Source organism: Verticillium nonalfalfae, assembly GCF_003724135.2.
Source record: "Verticillium nonalfalfae strain VnAa140/NRRL 66861 chromosome Unknown scaffold_94, whole genome shotgun sequence".
NCBI lineage: Eukaryota > Fungi > Ascomycota > Sordariomycetes > Glomerellales > Plectosphaerellaceae > Verticillium > Verticillium nonalfalfae.
The window spans coordinates 1-18,705 of record NW_021167319.1 but is presented as its reverse complement, the minus strand read 5'-3'; the positions used below and the strand labels follow the sequence as shown (position 1 = coordinate 18,705).

Here is an 18,705-nt window from a genome sequence, read left to right as displayed (position 1 = left end):
GCTGATACGGAGGTTTTCGCGAAGTTTATCAACCCAATTTGATCATCGCAGGTCCGTGTTGCGGATGCGCGACTCAATCTTGTAGATGTGATATTAGTCTTCGGGGAAGCATTGTCCTACTGTGCTTCCAGCGAATCTGTTCTTGAAGCATCGGTGTGAACTGGCACCTTCATAGCAACGTCAAACTCCTTGAAAAGCTCTTTTGGCGTAATCTGGATAGAATTCTCACGCTCTTTCTCTCTCTCAGACATGCGCTCGTCGTGCATATTGCTGTTAATGCGGACCGTTTGGTTGGATCCAGCCCCGCTGGTGTTCCGCTGGTCAAGCAAGCGTGACTCGACCTCCATGTCGGCTTTCATGATGACTCGCCAGTCTGACAGGCTCGAATTCCCCACGTCGGGGCTGCCTGCAACAGGTTGACGCTTCGGGAAAGTGGTTCTTTTCTGGATACTTTGGTGCTCACTCTGTCCGACGGCTGGGCTTGCGACCTGCCGTGCCGTGATTTTGCTCTCCTCGGACGAATATCCTTGTCCACGACTGGGAATCGGTCCTACTATTCCTTGCTCCGGCCAGCCTTCCTGGTCCGTTTTCATGAAACGGCGGATACGTGAGGACACAAGTCCTGAATCCGATTGCTGAAGACCGCTCTTCTTGCTAGCTTCAAAGGGGGAACGTACCGGTGAACGTCGCGAACGGGGAATGTTTTCTGACTCGTCGCCTCCTTCGCTCCCCGTTGATTGACAGAGTATCCGAGATTGAAGGGTCTGAAGCGACGGATTGGCTCTTGTAGATGATCGAGGTTTGGTCGCATCCTGCGAACTGCATGATTTCGCAGCTGGCGTGGTCATCGGCTGAGTTGCAGGCGTAGCACGATTATTCCCAGACGTGCAGCTGTTTCGAGACACTTCGACCGATTGCCGGGGTGTGCCACTTGCAGATGATTTCGTTTTTCCGGCAGGGCTGAGCTTCGCGGCTGTCATCATCTTTGCCAAGGTTGACGGAAACGGCTGCTTCGTGTTTGGCATTGCGCGTGTTGGGTCTTGTGTGTCTGGGGGATGTTGTCGTGAGGTCGACTCTGGCAGCCATTGCAGCGCGCCATGGTCGGAAGCGCTCTCCTCCGCTGTCGGCGAGAGAGGGTTGAGTGAACTTTTGGGAGGAATCCTAGTGATCGAATCAGAGTAAGACGACTTTGGTCGGGTTCGTCGAATGGACAGAATGTCGGCTGTGCTGCTGGAAATACTTTGACCCGTCAACCCTCCACGCCCTAACACACGATCAACATAATCAGAATCAAGAATGACTAAGTTCCAGGGCAAAACATACTTTGAGCCGGTGTGGGTGTATTGAGCGTTGGTGATCCAGTACGATCGGCCCCTGGCACATCAGGGCTGTGGCCTTCCCAGCCAGGAGGCTGTTTAAGCTTGAATGGCTCTGAAACTGAGCTTCTCAAGAAACCTCTCCCACTCGCCAAATTTCCATTGGAATTTTCTTTGCTCCTCCCTTTGCCGGCCAAAACAGAGAGGCTTCGTAAATTTCTGACAACGTCTCGCCAGTGAGTGATGATCATCTCAGCAATCTCGTTGGCGATCAGTATCTTGTCAATTGTGGGAGAATGTTCCGAAACCATGGTCTTGCTGCGCAACCTTTCTTTCTTGAGTTTTGCTGGGGTCATAGGAAACAAGAGAAGCCCTGAGGATGGGTGAGCAACTCTCATGTTGTACGTATCGAGTAGGTCGCCAATAAGTAGGGGTCCAAATATGATACCAAGGGCGCTGTAACCCATGAGGTCAGATGTTGGAAGAGGATGGCCCAGATCGTCCTCGTGGGGCGCGATCTCCGCTTGACGGCCTACAAGAGAGAGCAGACCAAAGACGGCACAGAGAAGTTCACGATGGAATTGTGACTGAAGAGTTCCAATGGCCAGTGCGATCATTCGACCTCGTATCTTGGTTTGCCTCGTTCTGATGAACTCGGGCTCAGCACGGGACTGACTGTGGATGGCAACGAGTGCGTCAAACAACCCTAGTGATCCGAGGATACCTCCAGGCAGAACTCCGAGGAACTTTTTGAATGCCGATGCAATGTCGTGAGGACCAGCGTTGATGTGGGTTGGAAGGTTCGGGCATCGAACAGTACGGGCAACCTCCTCATTCTGGCCCTCGAAGCAATAGTAGTCGAAGAGAGCATTGACGATGCGTTGTGAGCCGGGGATTCTGAAGACGCCGCGAGTCACGAGACCTTATGGCGTCAGTACTGCTGAGCAGGATGATCAGAGCGAACATACCATGTTGCGCGAGATACTGCGCCGTGGCCCGAAAGCATGTTGGGAGCATTAAAGCCCCAGGAGCATATTCGGCAGGAAGATAAAACATGCTCTTCCCACCAAGTCTGACCATGGTTTGTAGACTTAGTCGCTTCTGCGACTCCTTTCTACCGTGCATCATCTTCAGAGCCAGGTCACTGACGCTCCGTCGATGTCGTGGTACGTGGCCACCAGCTTGTTCCTTGTGTTCTCGTTGCTCGGTAGACGGCGTCCGCAGTATCTTCGACCACCATTTTCTCTTCTCCGTCATGGTCGATGGGTATGTGTCTCGCTAGTTTCCATCAATGTCAAGCTTCACCACAATATAGAGGCGTCTCACCTTTCCCTTCACAAAATCGTCCGCCACTAGGACACGGATTCCATGCTTCACCTCTGGTAAGCAACTTGAGAATTGCACGGAGACCAGTCTCAAATGAACCTTTTTAGCCAATCTGTTGTACTCCACCACAAAGTGTTGCCTGTCTTCGATCTCATCAGTGTCCGAAAACATGGCCAGGTCGCCGCTGGATGACGTCCAGGTCGCGCTGCTCTGCAAACACTTGGTCCTGCGACTGGAACCGGTCCACGGCGCGGGGACAATGTCCGAATTTGCAAGACGCGGGTAACGAGACGCAGACGACTGCCTAGAAACCGGCATACTACGAGGGACGAGGAAGCTCGTAGGCGCAGTGCTGCCGGCGTGGCTCTTCTGAGTTTCCGACTCCATTTCTTTCGAGGACTTTGTCGAGAACGATGGATTGGGGACGTAGCCCGAACCTCTGTTGTAAGACTGCATTACGCGAGGTTGAAATGCGTAATTCGTGCGGGTGAGAAGAATGCAGGTAATGAAGGCCAGTGGTGCCAAGATGGTATTCAAGGTGTCTAAGGGGGTATGTCAAAATCTGCAAGACGGAGATGCCGCTCCTGGTGGCTGTGGAAGAGCTGCGGATGGTGAAATAGCGTGGCCACTGTAGAAAGCTTGCCATGGTGGGAAGATGCCTGGTTGTGCTTTTTGTTCGCGTCTTGACCTGAGCCGACCTGGTGACCATGGTAGAGAGCTCTTTCCTGACCTGCAGTCTGTGACTGCGCCCCGTGAATCGAACCTTCCTGCTGCTGACAAGATATCTGCAGTTGCCCTCCCATACGCTATTTGTAGTCTGCAGCTGATTAAGCTCTTGTCGAGTCGCCAAAATCGCCAACAGGAGGCACCTCAGCATACACAAGCACCTAGATTATCTCCGCCAGTCTGCACACACGATTAGCGCACAAAAATGAAAGACACAACGGTTCCAGAACAGACTAGATTCAACTGAATCCCGAAGCTCAATACCGCGGACCACCCTTTCAGGTCAAAACATTGAGCGATCATCTGGACCGTCTCTCATGCAGGTGAGCAGGTCCTCTATAGCGTGTGACAAAGGAAAGAAAAAGGCGGAAGACGTTGGATGCGAACCGTGCATCTGGCCAGGTTCCTCCCAGCGAAGCCCGTTCTCTCAGACGCCGTGCAGAAAATGCATCAAAGATCTTTCCACCCTCCAATATCCTGGTTCTCCTGTTCTCCGATCCCCGATCCCTGTGCTCCATCCCCTTCCGTTCATACTGTCCGTCATCCATCATGGTCGTTGCGTGTCATGTGTAGCTGATTGGCAGGTAGCCCCTACCTCAAGTCGTCCTCCTCTCCGTGAAGGAGGACGTACTTGAGGATGTCGGATAGGGAGATGATGCCTACCAATCGATTCTCATCGTCCACCACTATGAGGCGATGCACTCTCGACTTGCGCACCGTGTCGAAAATGGAGTCCAACCGGTCTTCGGGGCCGCAGGTGTAGATACCCGGGAAATCGTCCGGTCGCTTGCAGAGTGCCTCACCGACACTGGAAGACAGGTCGTCGTATGCTCCTCCCTTGATGCAGGGAATGATGTCGACCGCCTCGAAGACATTGAGTAGTCGGTTGTGTTTGTCAACCAGAGGAACGCACGATATGTCATGCTTGACCATGAGGGACACGACGTCGAGGACGGAGGTGCTCATGTGTGCCGTCGCGAGGTGGCCCCAGGTACCCAGGCCGACATCTCTGACCGCCTTCTTCAGCATGACTGTGTTGTGTTCGTTGTTGACGGCGATAAACTTGAGGATTCGGTACTGGGTTATGACACTAACAACAGTTTCCCTCCTCGTTTCGTCGTCAAGGTCGACAAGGGGGATTCGGCGGGCCTTCGTCTTCAGCATGCGGCGGCATGCCTCGTATAGGGGGCGCATAGGGTTGACCGAGACGGTCTCTAGTGGCGACACGCCGATGGCCTTCTCGATATCTGGTTGTCGTGGTTAGCATTGCCCATTTTTCCTGTCGAGTCCTTTCAATTCGTACCCCGCAAGCTGCTGAGTCGGAAGTGGTCGAGCTTGCTGATCTCGTCAGGAAACTGGCAGTAGTATTGAATGACATTGATAAAGTCGGTCGCCGTCAACAGGCCGGCAAAGGTCGACGAGTGCGAATCCCATAGCGGGGCAGAAACAATTGCTGGCAAGTCTGGTTAGGACACGCACGCGACAGCAGTAGGAGAATGCGGGGTCGGTAGGCAGCGTACAGTTCTGGATGAGGATATTCAAGCTCTTCTTGATGAGGAGGTCGTTGTCGAGCACGATCAATCGGAAGGACAGGGGCAGGACGTCGTAACTGGTTCGGACCTTGAGGAACTCCCGAATGGCTCTCTATGACGGGCGAGGCAGTGGTCAGCATAGGGTGCTACGAGTTGCCACGACAGGGCCGGTGTCGCATCTAGTCGTCGCGGAGGTTGCACCCGGGCGGTCAACCTGTCTCAAGGGCATGCGACCCCGCGCTTCGCAGACTTCCGTGCGGACAGAGTACGAGATGAAGCACGAGGCATGGCAGGCAGAGGGGGACAAGATGTGCAAGGGTAAGCTCTTACCAGACCCTGCATCTGCTCCTTATCGAGCGGGCTTAGGGGTTTCGCCGTCATTTCTGTGCGCGCAGCGGCCGCCGAAGGGGCGGGCTTGGGGCGAAGGTAGGAGGAGGGTGTGACGAAAGGAAGCTCGTGACCTTGACCGTGTGTTGGCGCTGGGGCGGCGAGTTGGGGTGCGTGAGCGTGGGGTTGGGGATGGGACTGGGAAGCAGAGGAGGAGGAAGCGTTCGGTCTGGCAATCGAGGCCGCGGTAGCGAAGACGGGAGGCGCCTGTGTTCCACTGCCACTGGGGCTGGCGTTGGGCTTTGGGCCTGAAGACGATGGCGGTACTGTCGCTGCTTGTGGTGGTGCTGGTGGTGCTGGTGGTGGGAGCGCTGCTGCTGCCACTTCTGCTGCAACCGTGACTCTAGGCTCAGGGACAGTTCCGGCTTCAGCTCCAGAATCGGCGGGCGCGGCCGCGGCGGGGTTATTTTCAAGGTCCATGTCGTGGTCAGGCATCGTCGGTCGCACCGAGCCGGAGGGGACTTGTGGGAGCTAGTACTTGGCGCATGCGCCCGTCCACCGAGCTGTCGTGTAACGCTGGCGAAAATTGAAAACTCGACGATGATTTTACACCTCCTCTCGGACGTTGATGAGTCGAAAGGCGAAGTTGATCAACCGGAGAGCAAGGCCTGCAGGAAATCTGGTACTGCTTTGGGGGGGGGTTGAGTGGGCTGTCGACTGGCACAAGCGACGGATGAGCAGACTGGCCAGACAGACGAGGAGGAGCTGGGCGATCGGAGGCTAGGGGGAAGGGGAGATGGAGGGGAAGGGGGGGTCCTTTGGAGGGGGTGTATGTGCTGTGGTTGGCGGGAAGAGGGCTTTGTCGAGGGAGATAGGCAAGGCAGATGCGGGAGATAAGGATAAGATTGTGGTGATGAGCTCATATTTCATGGGAGCTCCCGATTTACTGCCGCAATGTACGTGCATAACCTTAGAAGTCTAAATTTCAATAATCATTTCATGAGCCCGCCCTTCATCCCGCTCGGTGGGCTGCTCTGTTGGTGATTGAAGTTTTCCGTCTTTCGGCCTTCAGCACCTACCTACCTCACAGCGAATCGGGGCGGAATCCACAGAGTGAGGCGGCCCAGATGAAGACAGGCAGACATGCGAGGGCAGCAACAGGTGGCCCGTGCTCAGAGCCCTCTGTCTCTTCAGGGCGCCAAGCACTAAAACATCGCAACAGTCACTGGAGGTTGGCAGGCTGGAGGGAGCTCCCAAGACTCCCAAGGCTCCCGAGGATAAGGTGGGCCACGGTTTTGGGACGTGCAGTGTGCTGCAGGTCCGGTCGGGGTGTGCCCTTGCCAGGTTCTCGTTTTATCCGCCCCCCCCTGCCTCATGGTGATGGACTGATTAGGTTAGCGTCCTTGCCGCTCTTACTCAAGCTCGGCTCAAGACGTTCTTGCCAAACCCCGCAAGGCCGTGGATGCGGAGGGAAACTCTAGGGAAATCCACTCCCAGAACTCAGGCTTCTCGAGGATCATCAACGAGAGGAGGGGAGTCAGGTATAGGAGACCCCCCCCCCCCGGAGATACGGACGTGCACAAGTTCGCAAATTATGAAGCGGTCTTGGTATTTATTGTCTTTGGAATTAATCGTGCAACGCTGTTAAACGTGCTAGCATATACTACCCGATGTTCACCAACGGTCCGATGCAAGAGCTCCCTATCAAATAACATTCAAGAATCAATGGTCAGTCAAGGAAGTAAAGATCTCCGCGAATATATGACGATTGCTTGATCGATATCTGAGCTCGTAGCGAGCTACAGATGTATATCGAGTGTGGAGATTGCGCAGCCAAGGTACTCCTGACTCTGTTGCCATTCCCGGCATGCCTAGTTCGAGGGAGCACTTGCTCACACCCAGAGAGATTGACTAGGGTCAGTGATCTCCAATCAGCAGGATTTGTTCCGGATCTCGTACTGACTACGTACGATCTAAGTACATAAGCCTATGTGTTTCAGGTTCTTGACTTGATGAAGGAAAGCCTTTGTGGAGATGACTTGGCTCAGCCTTGATCCTTGGCAAAACGATTGTTGAATGATGATCCGTATGCAGACTCGTTCAATAACTACATTAGTAACATTGCTCACGACCAAGTTCGCCTTTGTGTAGTTGCCCCAGTCCTCGCGCTGGCTGGGGTTGCGTACTCTGGACCAGAGATGATCAAGCGTTGCCAAGATTCCCGACGCCCTACACCAGCACATGGATTTATTAAATGAAAACTCAAGGCTCCCTGGCCAAGAATCAAATCAGTTGTCTAATAGGATTTGTAGAAGGTGCTACACTAGGTAATCATCACTTGCTGCATAGTCAAAAGAGTTCAAGAAATGCCATGTCCGTCAAAGACCTCATATCAACTTATGTTTGAAGAGAGCAGGGATCGCCAGCTGTTCCGCCCATGCCGTCCACTTTATCAGCGACCAACTTGGCTCGTCGGCTTTGTAGAAAGTTGTCGGGTCCCAGGAATTGACAGGCTCCGTTTTCATACCTAGAGTCTGTGGCCGAGGTTCTCCAGTTGCATGCTTGGTGGGGGAGCAACTTAGGGCACGTAGCCGAGCACTGCCCCTCAGAGGGTACCTGTAGGCCATGCTCCTGGTGGCTGAAGTCCTGCGATGGTTGCTAAGATGCGTATCTTCACCGCAAGGTCAGAACTCCTGGCCACATTTGTGGGCGAAACGCTGAGACTTGAGTCGGATGTGCCTAGACCCGCATTGTCAGCAATATCATTGGACGAGCATCCAGGAATTTGGAGAGCTTGTTATGCAGTTGGCGCTCCAGAACAACCAGGCGCTTCAAAACCGCCCCCGTACTACCTAGTATCTCCACGGGGACTTTCCTGCGACCTTGATTCCACGCTGAACAGTGATGACAATTCGGCTGTCTTGCAGCAACTATCATTCAACTATGTCTACAGCCCAACAAACGCTCCGGCCCCCTTCGCTGCCTTGGTACTGCAGTGCGGATGATTTGCCTCGACCGCTCCCAACCAGCGAGGAGATCGAAGCCGCCACCGAAGAGTTCCCCAGCATCTTCGACTCCAATGCTCGGCGCACAGTTCTAGTGAAGGAGATCTTCGTGGTCAAATACGGCCCGTTCGTGTTTGAGAACGAAGGGCATGCACTGATGCTCCTGCAATCCCAGTGCGCACATGAAGTGCCCGCTCCTCACATTTACGCAATGTATCGCGAGAACGATAAGCTTTACCTGGTCATGGAGTACGTGCCCGGCACCCAGTTGAGCGATCTCTGGCCATCCCTTTCGGAAGATGAGAAAACGCCCATCGTGCACCAGCTCCGACATGTGTGCGATCGATTACGAATGCTGTCCTCGCCGGGACACTACGGCGGCGTATACGGAGGACCTATTCAGCATCGGTATTTCATGTCTGTCGAGAAAGACCCTCGCATCACTGGCCCGTTCACAAACGAAGAGGATGTAAATCGTGCACTCATACTGCGGTCGCGTGGTTACTGGGCCTCGTGTGGCGAGCATGGCTGGATGAATGACTTTTTTGAACGTCACTTGTCGACTGTACTGAGCGGCCACGCGAGCGTCTTTACACACTCGGACTTTCAGCGAAAGAACATCATCGTTCAGGAAGAGCCGCGTTTGGCTACTGAGGGAGACACTGGGACACGCCGTTTCAAGGTGGCAGCAGTTCTCGACTGGGAGGATGCAGGTTGGTACCCGAGCTACTGGGCTTTTGCATCATGTTTCAGTTACTTCGACTGGTGTGATGACTGGGGGGAGAAGGTGGAACGCATCCTCGACCCTTATGTCCCGGAAGCTGCATTGCTGAGGATGGTTGGACAAAATATGTGTCTTTAGATACGCGTTTCATCAGTATTTCATTAACTCGAGGCTGGCACTCGACCACAAGATTTGCGGGTAGTGCGGGTCAGGTAAGGAACACATTGCCCATCTTGTCCGTATGGTGTTCCTCGGGTTGAGAAGCCATATGGTGATACATGATAATTACCCTCTCGAGTTGATGAAGGTCGATGGAGAACTAGTCGTCGTACGTCAATGGACGGTTCATGTCCAACCCTGGGAGGAGCACCATGAGTTTACGGGTGCCTGTGAATCCAATGTGTTACAGGACCCCGTGGAAAATGACTAAGCAGCCCACCTCCTTGACGCGTCGCGCGTCGTCTCCTACATTGCAGGGCCAGCTTTCCAGGACACTTTTGATGATTTAACTGAGGCGACTACCGCCTCAGTAGAGACGTTCAGCTTGTTCCCTAATAAGAACTATCTACCCATGGGGCTGGACCACGAATACCGGGATGCCCTATTCGAGTCTATTGATGCATAGGCAGCAGTAAAGGGTTACGCGTTCACGATAGGTCGATCACACAAGAAACAGAGCGGACGGCTGATAGTTATGTGCTGGTATGTACGTATGACCGATCATGTCGTCCCCATAATGCATCCAAGAGCGCTAAAGGGGGACCATTACTCGCAGAACTGGGCATCTATCCTCAGTACTAGTCAAGGAGTCCTCGCACAAAAAGCACCTGGAGCCTATGACACCGTCCAGATTGAGGAAGATCGCGTCAAACTGACTCGCCTTTCGAATACTTGCATGGCACCCAGTGACATCAGAACTTGCGCCTACCAGACTAGCAACTCGATAGCGACTCAACAGGATATGAACAATCGGACTCCTCCAATCAAATAAGAGATGAGTGAAGGCCAAAGCTCTATCTAAATACTCCTAAACAAGCTCAATATGTCAGAATCCTCCTTGAAGCCAAGCTTAGGGCCCGCTCAGCCCCGGCTCAGGCTAAAAGCAGCGAGGCTCTGGGATGCCATCCCTGAGGTTCTCCCCGTCCCACAAGTGCAGCAGCCGCCTGCCAATCACAGGCACACATATTCGTCGAGGCTTGGGCAGGAGGTGCTCCACCCTTGGGTCCGGTGCGCGGTTGCTGCTGCTCCACTCCACATCGTTGCTCGTTGCTCGTTGCTCCCTGTTGCTTGCTCCTGGGTTCCTGTGCTATGGTGGAGCAGCGTCAACCTGGACAACGCAACAGAGCATTCACTGCTGCTCCTTCTTCCGCCCTAAATCTTGTCTCGATCACATCCATCGCATCAACACCTTCCATCTTCTCGAGCATCCTCGCCATCCGACCCCTCGCCGTCGCGAGACCCACGGGCTACACGCCGCCTTTCCCTTCCTTTCGTACATTTCCCGAAAAAGCAAACCTGATCAGGTACCTGCTGCAGCCTCGAACGACGTCGCCAACCCCGTCATCAGCTCCGCCTCCCGACGCATTCCTGGGCACCACCCGCGAACCGCCCTCAACAAAACACAACGTCCCAGACTGTCGCTGAATTTACGATACTCTTTCCACGGCCATCGTTGCCAACCGCCCGCGATGGGTAATTGTAGCTCTTGCTGCGGAGGTAATTACAAGACATCGAGGGACAGGGTATGATGACGACGGCTGCTGATCATAATGACTTTGCAGGCAGACCCCGCGATGGCCTTTACGAGCCCGTACTTGCCGACAGCGAGAGAGAAGCCGTTGCTGACCTCTTGCAATACCTCGAAAACGTAAGAATCCTTGGCGCATCACCCCTCGTTTTTCCCTGTTTGTGCTGACCACGATGTAGCGGGGCGAGACTGATTTCTTCTCCGGCGAGCCTCTGCGAGCTTTGAGCACCCTAGTTTTCTCCGAGAATATCGACCTACAACGGAGTGCCAGCCTTACGTTTGCTGAAATTACGGAGCGAGGTACGTTCATGTGGATGCCGCTCACATCCTGGGGTTTCCAATCTTTGTTGGCCGATCTACATGTGTCGGTCTGGCCGACCTGGTCTTCCTAGGAGCATAGATCTTGTGCTGACGAATCTTTCCCAGATGTCCGAGAGGTCGACCGCGACACCCTCGAGCCCATTCTATTCTTGCTCAACAGCTCCGATATTGAGGTCCAACGTGCTGCCAGCGCCGCGCTCGGCAACTTGGCCGTCAACAGTGAGTGTGACTGGCCGAAGTCTGCGGTGCGCAAACTGACCCTCTGCCAGCGGAAAACAAGGTCCTCATTGTTCAAATGAGTGGCCTGCAACCTCTGATCCGTCAAATGCTCTCTACCAACGTTGAAGTCCAGTGCAACGCCGTTGGGTGTATCACAAACCTTGCGACACATGAAGACAACAAGGCCAAGATTGCGCGATCCGGCGCCCTCGGTCCTCTGACGAGACTGGCAAAGTCCAAGGACATGCGAGTGCAGCGCAATGCGACTGGTGCTCTCCTCAACATGACGCACTCTGGTAGGTGTCCCTCTGGGCCACTTCCTCACAGCCACTGACACATCACAGACGAGAACCGACAACAACTCGTTAACGCCGGCGCCATCCCTGTTCTTGTTCAGCTCCTGTCCTCCTCCGACGTCGACGTTCAGTACTACTGCACGACTGCCCTGAGCAACATCGCCGTCGATGGCAACAACCGACGCAAGCTAGCCCAGAGCGAGACCAAGCTGGTTTCGTCGCTGGTCGCCCTGATGGACTCGTCCTCGCCAAAAGTACAGTGTCAGGCAGCACTTGCTCTTCGAAACTTGGCTTCCGATGAGAAGTACCAGCTTGATATCGTCCGTTCCAATGGCCTGGCTCCTCTGCTGCGCCTCCTTCAGTCATCGTACCTCCCGCTCATTCTTTCGGCCGTTGCCTGCATTCGCAACATTTCTATTCACCCGTTGAACGAATCCCCCATCATCGAAGCCGGATTCCTGAAGCCCCTCGTTGACCTCCTCGGATCTACCGATAACGAGGAAATCCAGTGTCACGCCATCTCGACCTTGAGAAACCTGGCTGCTAGCTCTGACCGCAACAAGGCGCTGGTCCTCGAGGCTGGTGCAGTTCAGAAATGCAAGCAGCTCGTTCTCGATGTGCCGGTCACCGTCCAGTCCGAGATGACGGCGGCGATCGCTGTCCTCGCACTCAGCGACGAGCTGAAGTCTCACTTGCTCAACCTGGGCGTATTTGCAGTCCTCATCCCCCTGACCAGCTCGCCGAGCATCGAAGTTCAGGGCAACAGTGCCGCTGCGCTCGGCAACCTGTCTTCCAAGGGTTCGTACTTGCTTCCTCTACACTCGGCATTTATGCGGTACGGTTTACTAATCAGTGTCTCTAGTCGGTGACTACTCCGTCTTCGTCCAAGACTGGAAAGACCCGCACGGCGGCATTCACGGCTACCTGACCAGGTTCCTGCAGAGCGGCGATGCCACATTCCAGCACATCGCGATCTGGACCTTGCTGCAACTCCTTGAGTCCGAGGACAAGGCTCTGATTCAACTCATCGGTCAGGCTGAGGATGTTGTCGACCAGATCAAGGAGACGGCCAACCGCCAGGTAGAGCCAGACCACGAATTCGAGGACGACGATGAGGGTGAGGTTGTCACGCTCGCGCAACGCTGCCTCGAGCTTCTGGGACAGAGCACTTCAAAGACCCACATTGAGGGTTAAGAGCTGCCTGCTGCAAGTGCCAAATCTCTTCTCCTTCCTCGGAACTGGGGGATGTGTCTGCGTAGGGCCAAGGCGCCAGATGGCGAGGAGTTCCTGGCGTTCATTACTATACCGAGTGCGTGAGCTCTTGTTTTTACCTTTTTTTGTTTTTCTGGTGTGGCGGCATTCTAGGGGGAGCGACTGGTTTGTTTGTATGAGAGTTATGGAGCTGAATATGCACCGTATGGTGGAGGTTGTCGAAGGAGAGATGCAACCTGCCCTGTCTTTTTTCTTTCCTTTTTCTCTGCGATATGCATTATGGCCGCGACCAGGATTGGCTCGTCGTCTGTCTTCTTCCGCGGGGGTTGATGTTCACGGCCGAGCTGGCCGATTCTCTACCACCCGGCGCTTGTTTCGTGATAGGCAGTTGTAATTAGAGCGGCTTTGCGAGAGCCAAAGGAATTGACTCGCGTGTCGTCTGATGTACATTTAAAGCAGCACTAATGTGACGAAGACGCACGATTTGTGTTTTCAATGTGATTCATCTAAAGGGTTCTCTATCCATTCCGCTTCCTTCAGAGGTAACACCTTGGCTATGACCTTGCCGTGTATAGAGGCGAGGGGTAGTGGTCCAAAGGTCCTCGAGTCTCGCGAACTGGGCAGGTTATCGCCAACGATCCAACAGTGGCCTTCGGGAACCTGTGACTTGTCAGTAGATGCCGGGTCCGGAACCAGCAAAGCTCACCCACCTGCATCATGTAGGGCTCGGCGCCTTCGGCCACGGGCGCCCCCGGCGTATGCATGAGGACGTAGTCGCCCGGCATGCCGATAACGCGCTTGATGCCGCGGCTGTTGCGGAAGATGGGGATGCTGTACTCGACGAGGTCGCCGACGCGGATGCCCCGGCCACGGCGGTGGTGGTGCGAGATGAGAAAGTGATCGCCAAAGATGGAAAAGGTGGGGAGCATGGAGGCGCCCTGGGCGGGGCCGGTGCGGTAGCCGTAGTCTATGAGGAGGTGGGCGGCGGCGAGGGCCTTGAAGGTGCCGAGGAAGAGGAGGAGGGAGTTGCGGCCGGGCTGGCGCGCGGCGAAGCGGGCGAAGGGGCCGGGGGCCATGGTTGCGGGGTTTACATGCTCGGGCTGCGCGAGGTTTGTCTGGATGAGCAAAGAGAGAGGGGATGTGATGAAGGTGACCCTGACGACCAGATGAGTGATGAGAGGGAGTTGAGGTCGAGAATGGGAGCTTGGACCAGGAGAGCTTTTGCGATTGAGCACTCTGACTGGTTCGGACGGGTGGTTTCAGGGCCCACTCTGACGTTAGGAGCCTCCGACGGCTACAATGGGCCACGGTGCTTCCGAGAAGCTTGAATTTCCCAGTCCTGAACTTGATTGCTGTACCACGGTCATTATCTCTGCGCATCCTCCATTCCTGACCCGGCTACGACGGGTTTTCGACGACATGAAGACAGCAAGATGTGTCTACAACAGCCAGACGGCCCTTTACCGGGTGTTCGTGTCTCCCCTCGAGTCTCTTGAAACAACCCTGGCATCAAGAAGCCTCGCGCTCGCCAGCGCCCATGCTCGCAAGAACTGGTCAGCTTCAATTATGCGTCCATCAGCTTTCCGCACGTTATCTACGACACGCTTCCTGTCGGCGCCTCCCCGTCCCGCAGGCCCGACAGGCCCCGGCGGCCGGCGCGGCAAGGTGGCCCCCGACCGTCTCCCGCAAGACCTCGAGATCAAGGACAAGAAGATCATGCTCGTCGACGACGCCACAGGCATCAAGGGCCCGTTTCTCACGCGCGCCATCATCGAAGACCTCGAGGAGGGCTACTCGCTACGCATGATCAAGGCGGCGACCCCGCCGGAGCCGAAGAAGCCCAGCGCCGATGGGCAGGCGGCCAAGGCACGGCCCGCGCGGGCGGAGGTGCCGTTCGCCCTGTGCAGGATCGTGCACGCGCAGGAGGAGAGGCTGCGGCTGCTGGCGCAGGCGAAGGAGAAGAAGGCGCGCGAGAAGCAGGCGGGCAAGCTGAAGGAGATTGAGCTCAACTGGGCGATTGCGGCGAACGACCTCGCCATCCGCATGGGCAAGCTCAAGGACTTCCTCGGCAAGGGGTGGCGGGTAGACGTGACGCTGGCCAAGAAGAAGGGCGCGAGGAAGGCGACGCAGGAGGAGATGGCGGCCGTCGTCAAGGCCGTTGGGGCGGCGGTGGCCGAGGTGCCGGGGGCCAGGGAGAGGAAGGCGAGAGAAGGCGAGTTGGGGAAATCATTCCGTATCTATGTCGAAGGTGTGGCACCGAAGGAGGAGGTCAAGGCCAAGGGCAAAGCGAAGGCAGAGGCGGAGGCTACCCCTCGGGAAGCTCAGGAAGGGGCTGAGAGTTGAGAGGAGATTCCCTTTGGTCGCGTCAACAGATGGAGATACCTTGGAAATACACTGGAACTTTGAGGACACTCTTTCTACCATGCGAACCATGTCTGTAGTAGCATCAAGCTCCCTGGGCATCCTTTGCCATGATTCTGCCTGGGGTATCAGTCTGGACATTAGATGACTAATCATCAAACAAAGCAACTTGGCGCAGCGGAAGCGCGCCGGGCTCATAACCCGGAGGTCGGACGATCGAAACGTCCAGTTGCTAAGATAAATCTTTTGCATTTCCCCTCTGATGTCTCTTTTTGTGTCTTTTCTCATAGCGTATCGTTGCTCACAAAGTACATATGCTTCTCATCATGTAGTTCACCTTCTTTTGGTATTCTTTGGTCATGGATGGGTGCTTTGACCTTTTTCTCTGGTCATTATCTTCCGACTAAAAGCACAGCATAGCTGTTCGCATTGCAATAAATTCTGGTGCTATATGTTCCATCTACTGGTACATTAGCCGTGCTCGTGTTCTGTTGTTCAGGCACTCGACGACCTAGGGTACTTAAGGTGCGGCCGCGCTGCGCAGCTGCCTTCTAATTGTGCAAGGTCGCCCAATTTCGAGAGCATTTCTTCTCAGCCATATGGGCCGAGTTGGGCTGCATATTCTTGAAAGTTGCACCTTATTCTAGTGTCACAACCCAGAAGCCGTTCTCTGTTTTCAGCTCATGCTTGGCCACAACGAGTAAGTCTTAAGCTGGGTCAACAGTACTGATAGTCTCAAATTCTAGGCTCAACAGAAGAATACTCCCCCTGCTAGGAGCTGCGCACTTCACGACGTGCATTCTGTCGAGAGCTCGACATATTTATGAATATGCCACGCCATGAAAACTTGGAGCAGAGCAGCGGTCAAGACATAGTCGGAGTTGATTACACGATGATGCAACAAGAGACCACGGAGCCAAAATGAAAGAGAGAAAAAGAAGACCTCTTTGCTCGAGATTTGGGTTTCATATCCAAGAAGAGGGTATCAACCATCAGAAGTGACCCTGGCCGTCCTGGGTGTGCAAGGTGAGGTCACGGCGGCTGTGAAGCTGCCCACTAGCGGCCCCACCAACGCGGGGTCCTTGATGCACTTGTTTCCCCCCTCCCACCAGCAAAAGCATTGGGTGCGACAAATCCAAGTGACTCAGCCTTCAATTTTCCGAATTCAGCTCGACAACCACTTTCTCGACGCTCCAGCGCGACAAAATTTACGCCTCACGAAGCTGTTGTAACTTCTTGGATCACCTGGACCTACGACTTGACTTGTACAGCTTGTACGGAAAGACGTTTTTATTCCTCCATCGGACCCACACCTGGTGTGAGCACACCACACCTGTGCGACTTCCTCTAGAACCCCTCGCTTTCTCCCATCGACGCATACCTTTTCGACGCAACGACAGCTCTAGAGTGCAGCGCACCGTCAGACACACAAAATATGGCGACCGAGGGGGAGAATGCGCCCGGCGCTTCGCAAAACGAGATTGCGACTGCTGCTGTAGCGGTCGAGCAACCGAAGGAAACACCAAAGGAGACACCCGTCGCCAAGCCTGCCAAGAGCGGCAAGGACTCGAAGGGCACAGGAGCCCCGGGTGCAGAGGGCGAGAAGAAGCTTTCGGGCGCGGAATTGAAGGCAAAGGCCAAAGCTGAGAAGCAGGCGAGGAGAGCCCAGCAGAAAGCAGCACAGCCAGCAGCTACTCCTTCCGGTGGGCCTGGAGGCCAGCAAGCACAGGCGGGCGGCGACGCGAAGGGTGGAAAATCAAAGCAGAAGCAGGACGGGCCCCAGGCCGCCGGCGGTGCGGGCGCGCGAGGGCAGCAGGCAAAACAGGCCGTCGTTGTGGTGCCTGTCGTGAAGGAGGTCAAGCCGACGATACCAGAATGCTACAGCCACCTGTCCGTGGCCAAGAGGACACCACTGACCCATGCCGATAAGGACGTGCATCCGGCCATGCTGTTGCTCGGCCAGCAAATGGCCGCTTTTGCTGTGAGCGACAGCACGGCGCGGCTGGAGGCCACGCTGCTTGCCTTTAAGAAGGTAAGGCGCCGATTGTGCCATGTTGACTGATGCATCACCATGCTGACACGCCTACGCAGGTCATCGACTCGTATGCGACGCCTCAGGGCAACACCTTCTCCAGACATTTCACCTCCCATATTCTCAACCCACAAGTTGAGTATCTGTCAGCATGTCGGCCAATGTGCTTCTCCATGGGCAACGCCGTGCGTTGGCTCAAGCTCCAGATCAGCAAGATCGACATTGACCTCCCCGACTACGAGGCACGCAAGCTTCTGCACGAGTCTATTGACAACTTCCTCCGCGAGCGCGTTCACCTCGCCGACGAGGTCATTATCGAGACAGCCGCCGCCCTCATCACGGATGGCGAGACAATTCTCACCTATGCTCATCACCCTCTAATTCAACGCGCCTTCCGTCACGCTCACGTTGAGCAGGGCAAACAGTTTACTGCCATAATTATTGACGACCCCTTTGAGCTCACAGGCAAAGAGCTTGCCAAGTCTCTTCACGCAGACGGCCTCTCGGTCATCTACGTGCCCGGTCTCAACGCCCTGCGCGCTCATCTCGCCAACACCGACATGGTGCTTGTTGGAGCTGAGGCCATGTTCAGCAACGGAGCCATGTACGCGAGGGCAGGAACATGCGATGTGGCGATCGCAGCGCAAGATCTAGGCGTCCAGGTTGTCGGTCTGTCGGAGACGATCAACTTTACCGAGAGGGTGGCGATGGACTCACTCACGTACAACGAGATTGACCCCGAGAACAACTCGAACGACGGATTTAGGCTGCTGTTTGACACGACGCAGGACAAGCACGTCACGGCAGTGATCACAGAGCTGGGCAACACGGCGACATCTTCTGTGGCTGCCATTTTGCGAAAGCTGGAGGAATTGTAAGTACGGGATACGATGCATTGGAGGCGTTGAGGGATGCTGTGTTGGTGGTGATAGCTAGGCCAACCTGTCTGGAGTTCGATAGGTCTCCAGCCGTCTGTCGGAATATTCCGATGGCCAATTGACCGCTGTCGGGGGATCTTGACCCTTTGACACTCAACTTCATCCCAAGTCTACACATGTGCAAAATGTCGTTCCCTCTCGGTGCCCATCCATCATATTCGAAGCCACTTAGTAATTCAACCTCGTGCTGCAGTTCATTCAAAGATTCAATTCCACATCCCAGAGCCATATTTACACTCGCCGCTGCCATTGGGCCGACGAGATGATTGATCCGTCAAGCGGCGTTGCCTGCCGTGCGGCATGTTTTTCCACCACCACAAAAAACCATTCGATCGTCGCTCCCTCGCCTTCGACCTGATACTCAAACAGACTGCGCCGCGCCCGAGGGAGCCTCGGCCTCCTTCTCCGCCCTGCGCGCGCGCTTCTCGAGAAGCACGGCCTTGCGCTCCGTCAGCGTGGCCGTCTGTCTGTCGTCGACGCCCTGGAGCCAGTATCCAAAGGCGCCACCGGCGGCCGTGTAGATGGGGTACGGCCAGAGGGTCTTGCGAGTGAAGAAGGGGCGCATCTCGATACCCATCTGCCAGAAGCGGACGGCGAAGCCTGCAGTTTCCGGGTCAGTAGCT

General features: G+C 55.2%; 8 protein-coding genes and 1 non-coding gene across 9 annotated transcripts; 5 read left to right on the top strand and 4 right to left on the bottom strand.

Annotated features, from left to right (window-relative positions):
- Positions 1-42: 42 nt before the first annotated feature.
- Positions 43-359, bottom strand: D7B24_009438 (uncharacterized protein; the record flags this gene model as incomplete). The annotated part of the gene is made up of 2 exons (XM_028643512.1): positions 43-78; positions 162-359. 2 exons carry the CDS (start codon positions 357-359, stop codon positions 43-45), a joined length of 234 nt encoding a protein of 77 aa, XP_028492904.1.
- A 514-nt stretch (positions 360-873) lies between these two features.
- D7B24_009437 (uncharacterized protein) lies at positions 874-3,029 on the bottom strand (the record flags this gene model as incomplete). The annotated part of the gene is made up of 4 exons (XM_028643511.1): positions 874-1,161; positions 1,541-2,238; positions 2,285-2,300; positions 2,643-3,029. 4 exons carry the CDS (start codon positions 3,027-3,029, stop codon positions 874-876), a joined length of 1,389 nt encoding a protein of 462 aa, XP_028492903.1.
- Positions 3,030-3,959: 930 nt separating this feature from the next.
- PRKAG1 (5'-AMP-activated protein kinase subunit gamma-1) lies at positions 3,960-5,722 on the bottom strand (the record flags this gene model as incomplete). The annotated part of the gene is made up of 4 exons (XM_028643510.1): positions 3,960-4,615; positions 4,672-4,821; positions 4,889-5,012; positions 5,231-5,722. 4 exons carry the CDS (start codon positions 5,720-5,722, stop codon positions 3,960-3,962), a joined length of 1,422 nt encoding a protein of 473 aa, XP_028492902.1.
- Positions 5,723-8,170: 2,448 nt separating this feature from the next.
- Positions 8,171-9,581, top strand: D7B24_009435 (uncharacterized protein; the record flags this gene model as incomplete). The annotated part of the gene is made up of 2 exons (XM_028643509.1): positions 8,171-8,945; positions 9,391-9,581. The coding sequence occupies 2 exons, from the start codon at positions 8,171-8,173 to the stop codon at positions 9,579-9,581; spliced, it is 966 nt and encodes a 321-aa protein (XP_028492901.1).
- Positions 9,582-10,644: 1,063 nt separating this feature from the next.
- Positions 10,645-12,733, top strand: VAC8 (Vacuolar protein 8; the record flags this gene model as incomplete). Its single annotated transcript, XM_028643508.1, has 7 exons — positions 10,645-10,672; positions 10,738-10,823; positions 10,883-11,003; positions 11,130-11,243; positions 11,294-11,539; positions 11,588-12,337; positions 12,402-12,733. The coding sequence occupies 7 exons, from the start codon at positions 10,645-10,647 to the stop codon at positions 12,731-12,733; spliced, it is 1,677 nt and encodes a 558-aa protein (XP_028492900.1).
- A 510-nt stretch (positions 12,734-13,243) lies between these two features.
- Positions 13,244-13,827, bottom strand: D7B24_009433 (uncharacterized protein; the record flags this gene model as incomplete). The annotated part of the gene is made up of 2 exons (XM_028643507.1): positions 13,244-13,411; positions 13,462-13,827. The coding sequence occupies 2 exons, from the start codon at positions 13,825-13,827 to the stop codon at positions 13,244-13,246; spliced, it is 534 nt and encodes a 177-aa protein (XP_028492899.1).
- A 223-nt stretch (positions 13,828-14,050) lies between these two features.
- Positions 14,051-15,094, top strand: D7B24_009432 (uncharacterized protein; the record flags this gene model as incomplete). The annotated part of the gene is made up of 1 exon (XM_028643506.1): positions 14,051-15,094. The coding sequence occupies one exon, from the start codon at positions 14,051-14,053 to the stop codon at positions 15,092-15,094; it is 1,044 nt and encodes a 347-aa protein (XP_028492898.1).
- Positions 15,095-15,275: 181 nt separating this feature from the next.
- On the top strand, positions 15,276-15,347 carry D7B24_009431. The gene has a single exon. It is a non-coding gene; the product is annotated as a tRNA-Met (tRNA).
- Positions 15,348-16,547: 1,200 nt separating this feature from the next.
- On the top strand, positions 16,548-18,022 carry D7B24_009430 (uncharacterized protein; the record flags this gene model as incomplete). Its single annotated transcript, XM_028643505.1, has 2 exons — positions 16,548-17,144; positions 17,204-18,022. The coding sequence occupies 2 exons, from the start codon at positions 16,548-16,550 to the stop codon at positions 18,020-18,022; spliced, it is 1,416 nt and encodes a 471-aa protein (XP_028492897.1).
- Positions 18,023-18,705: the final 683 nt, after the last annotated feature.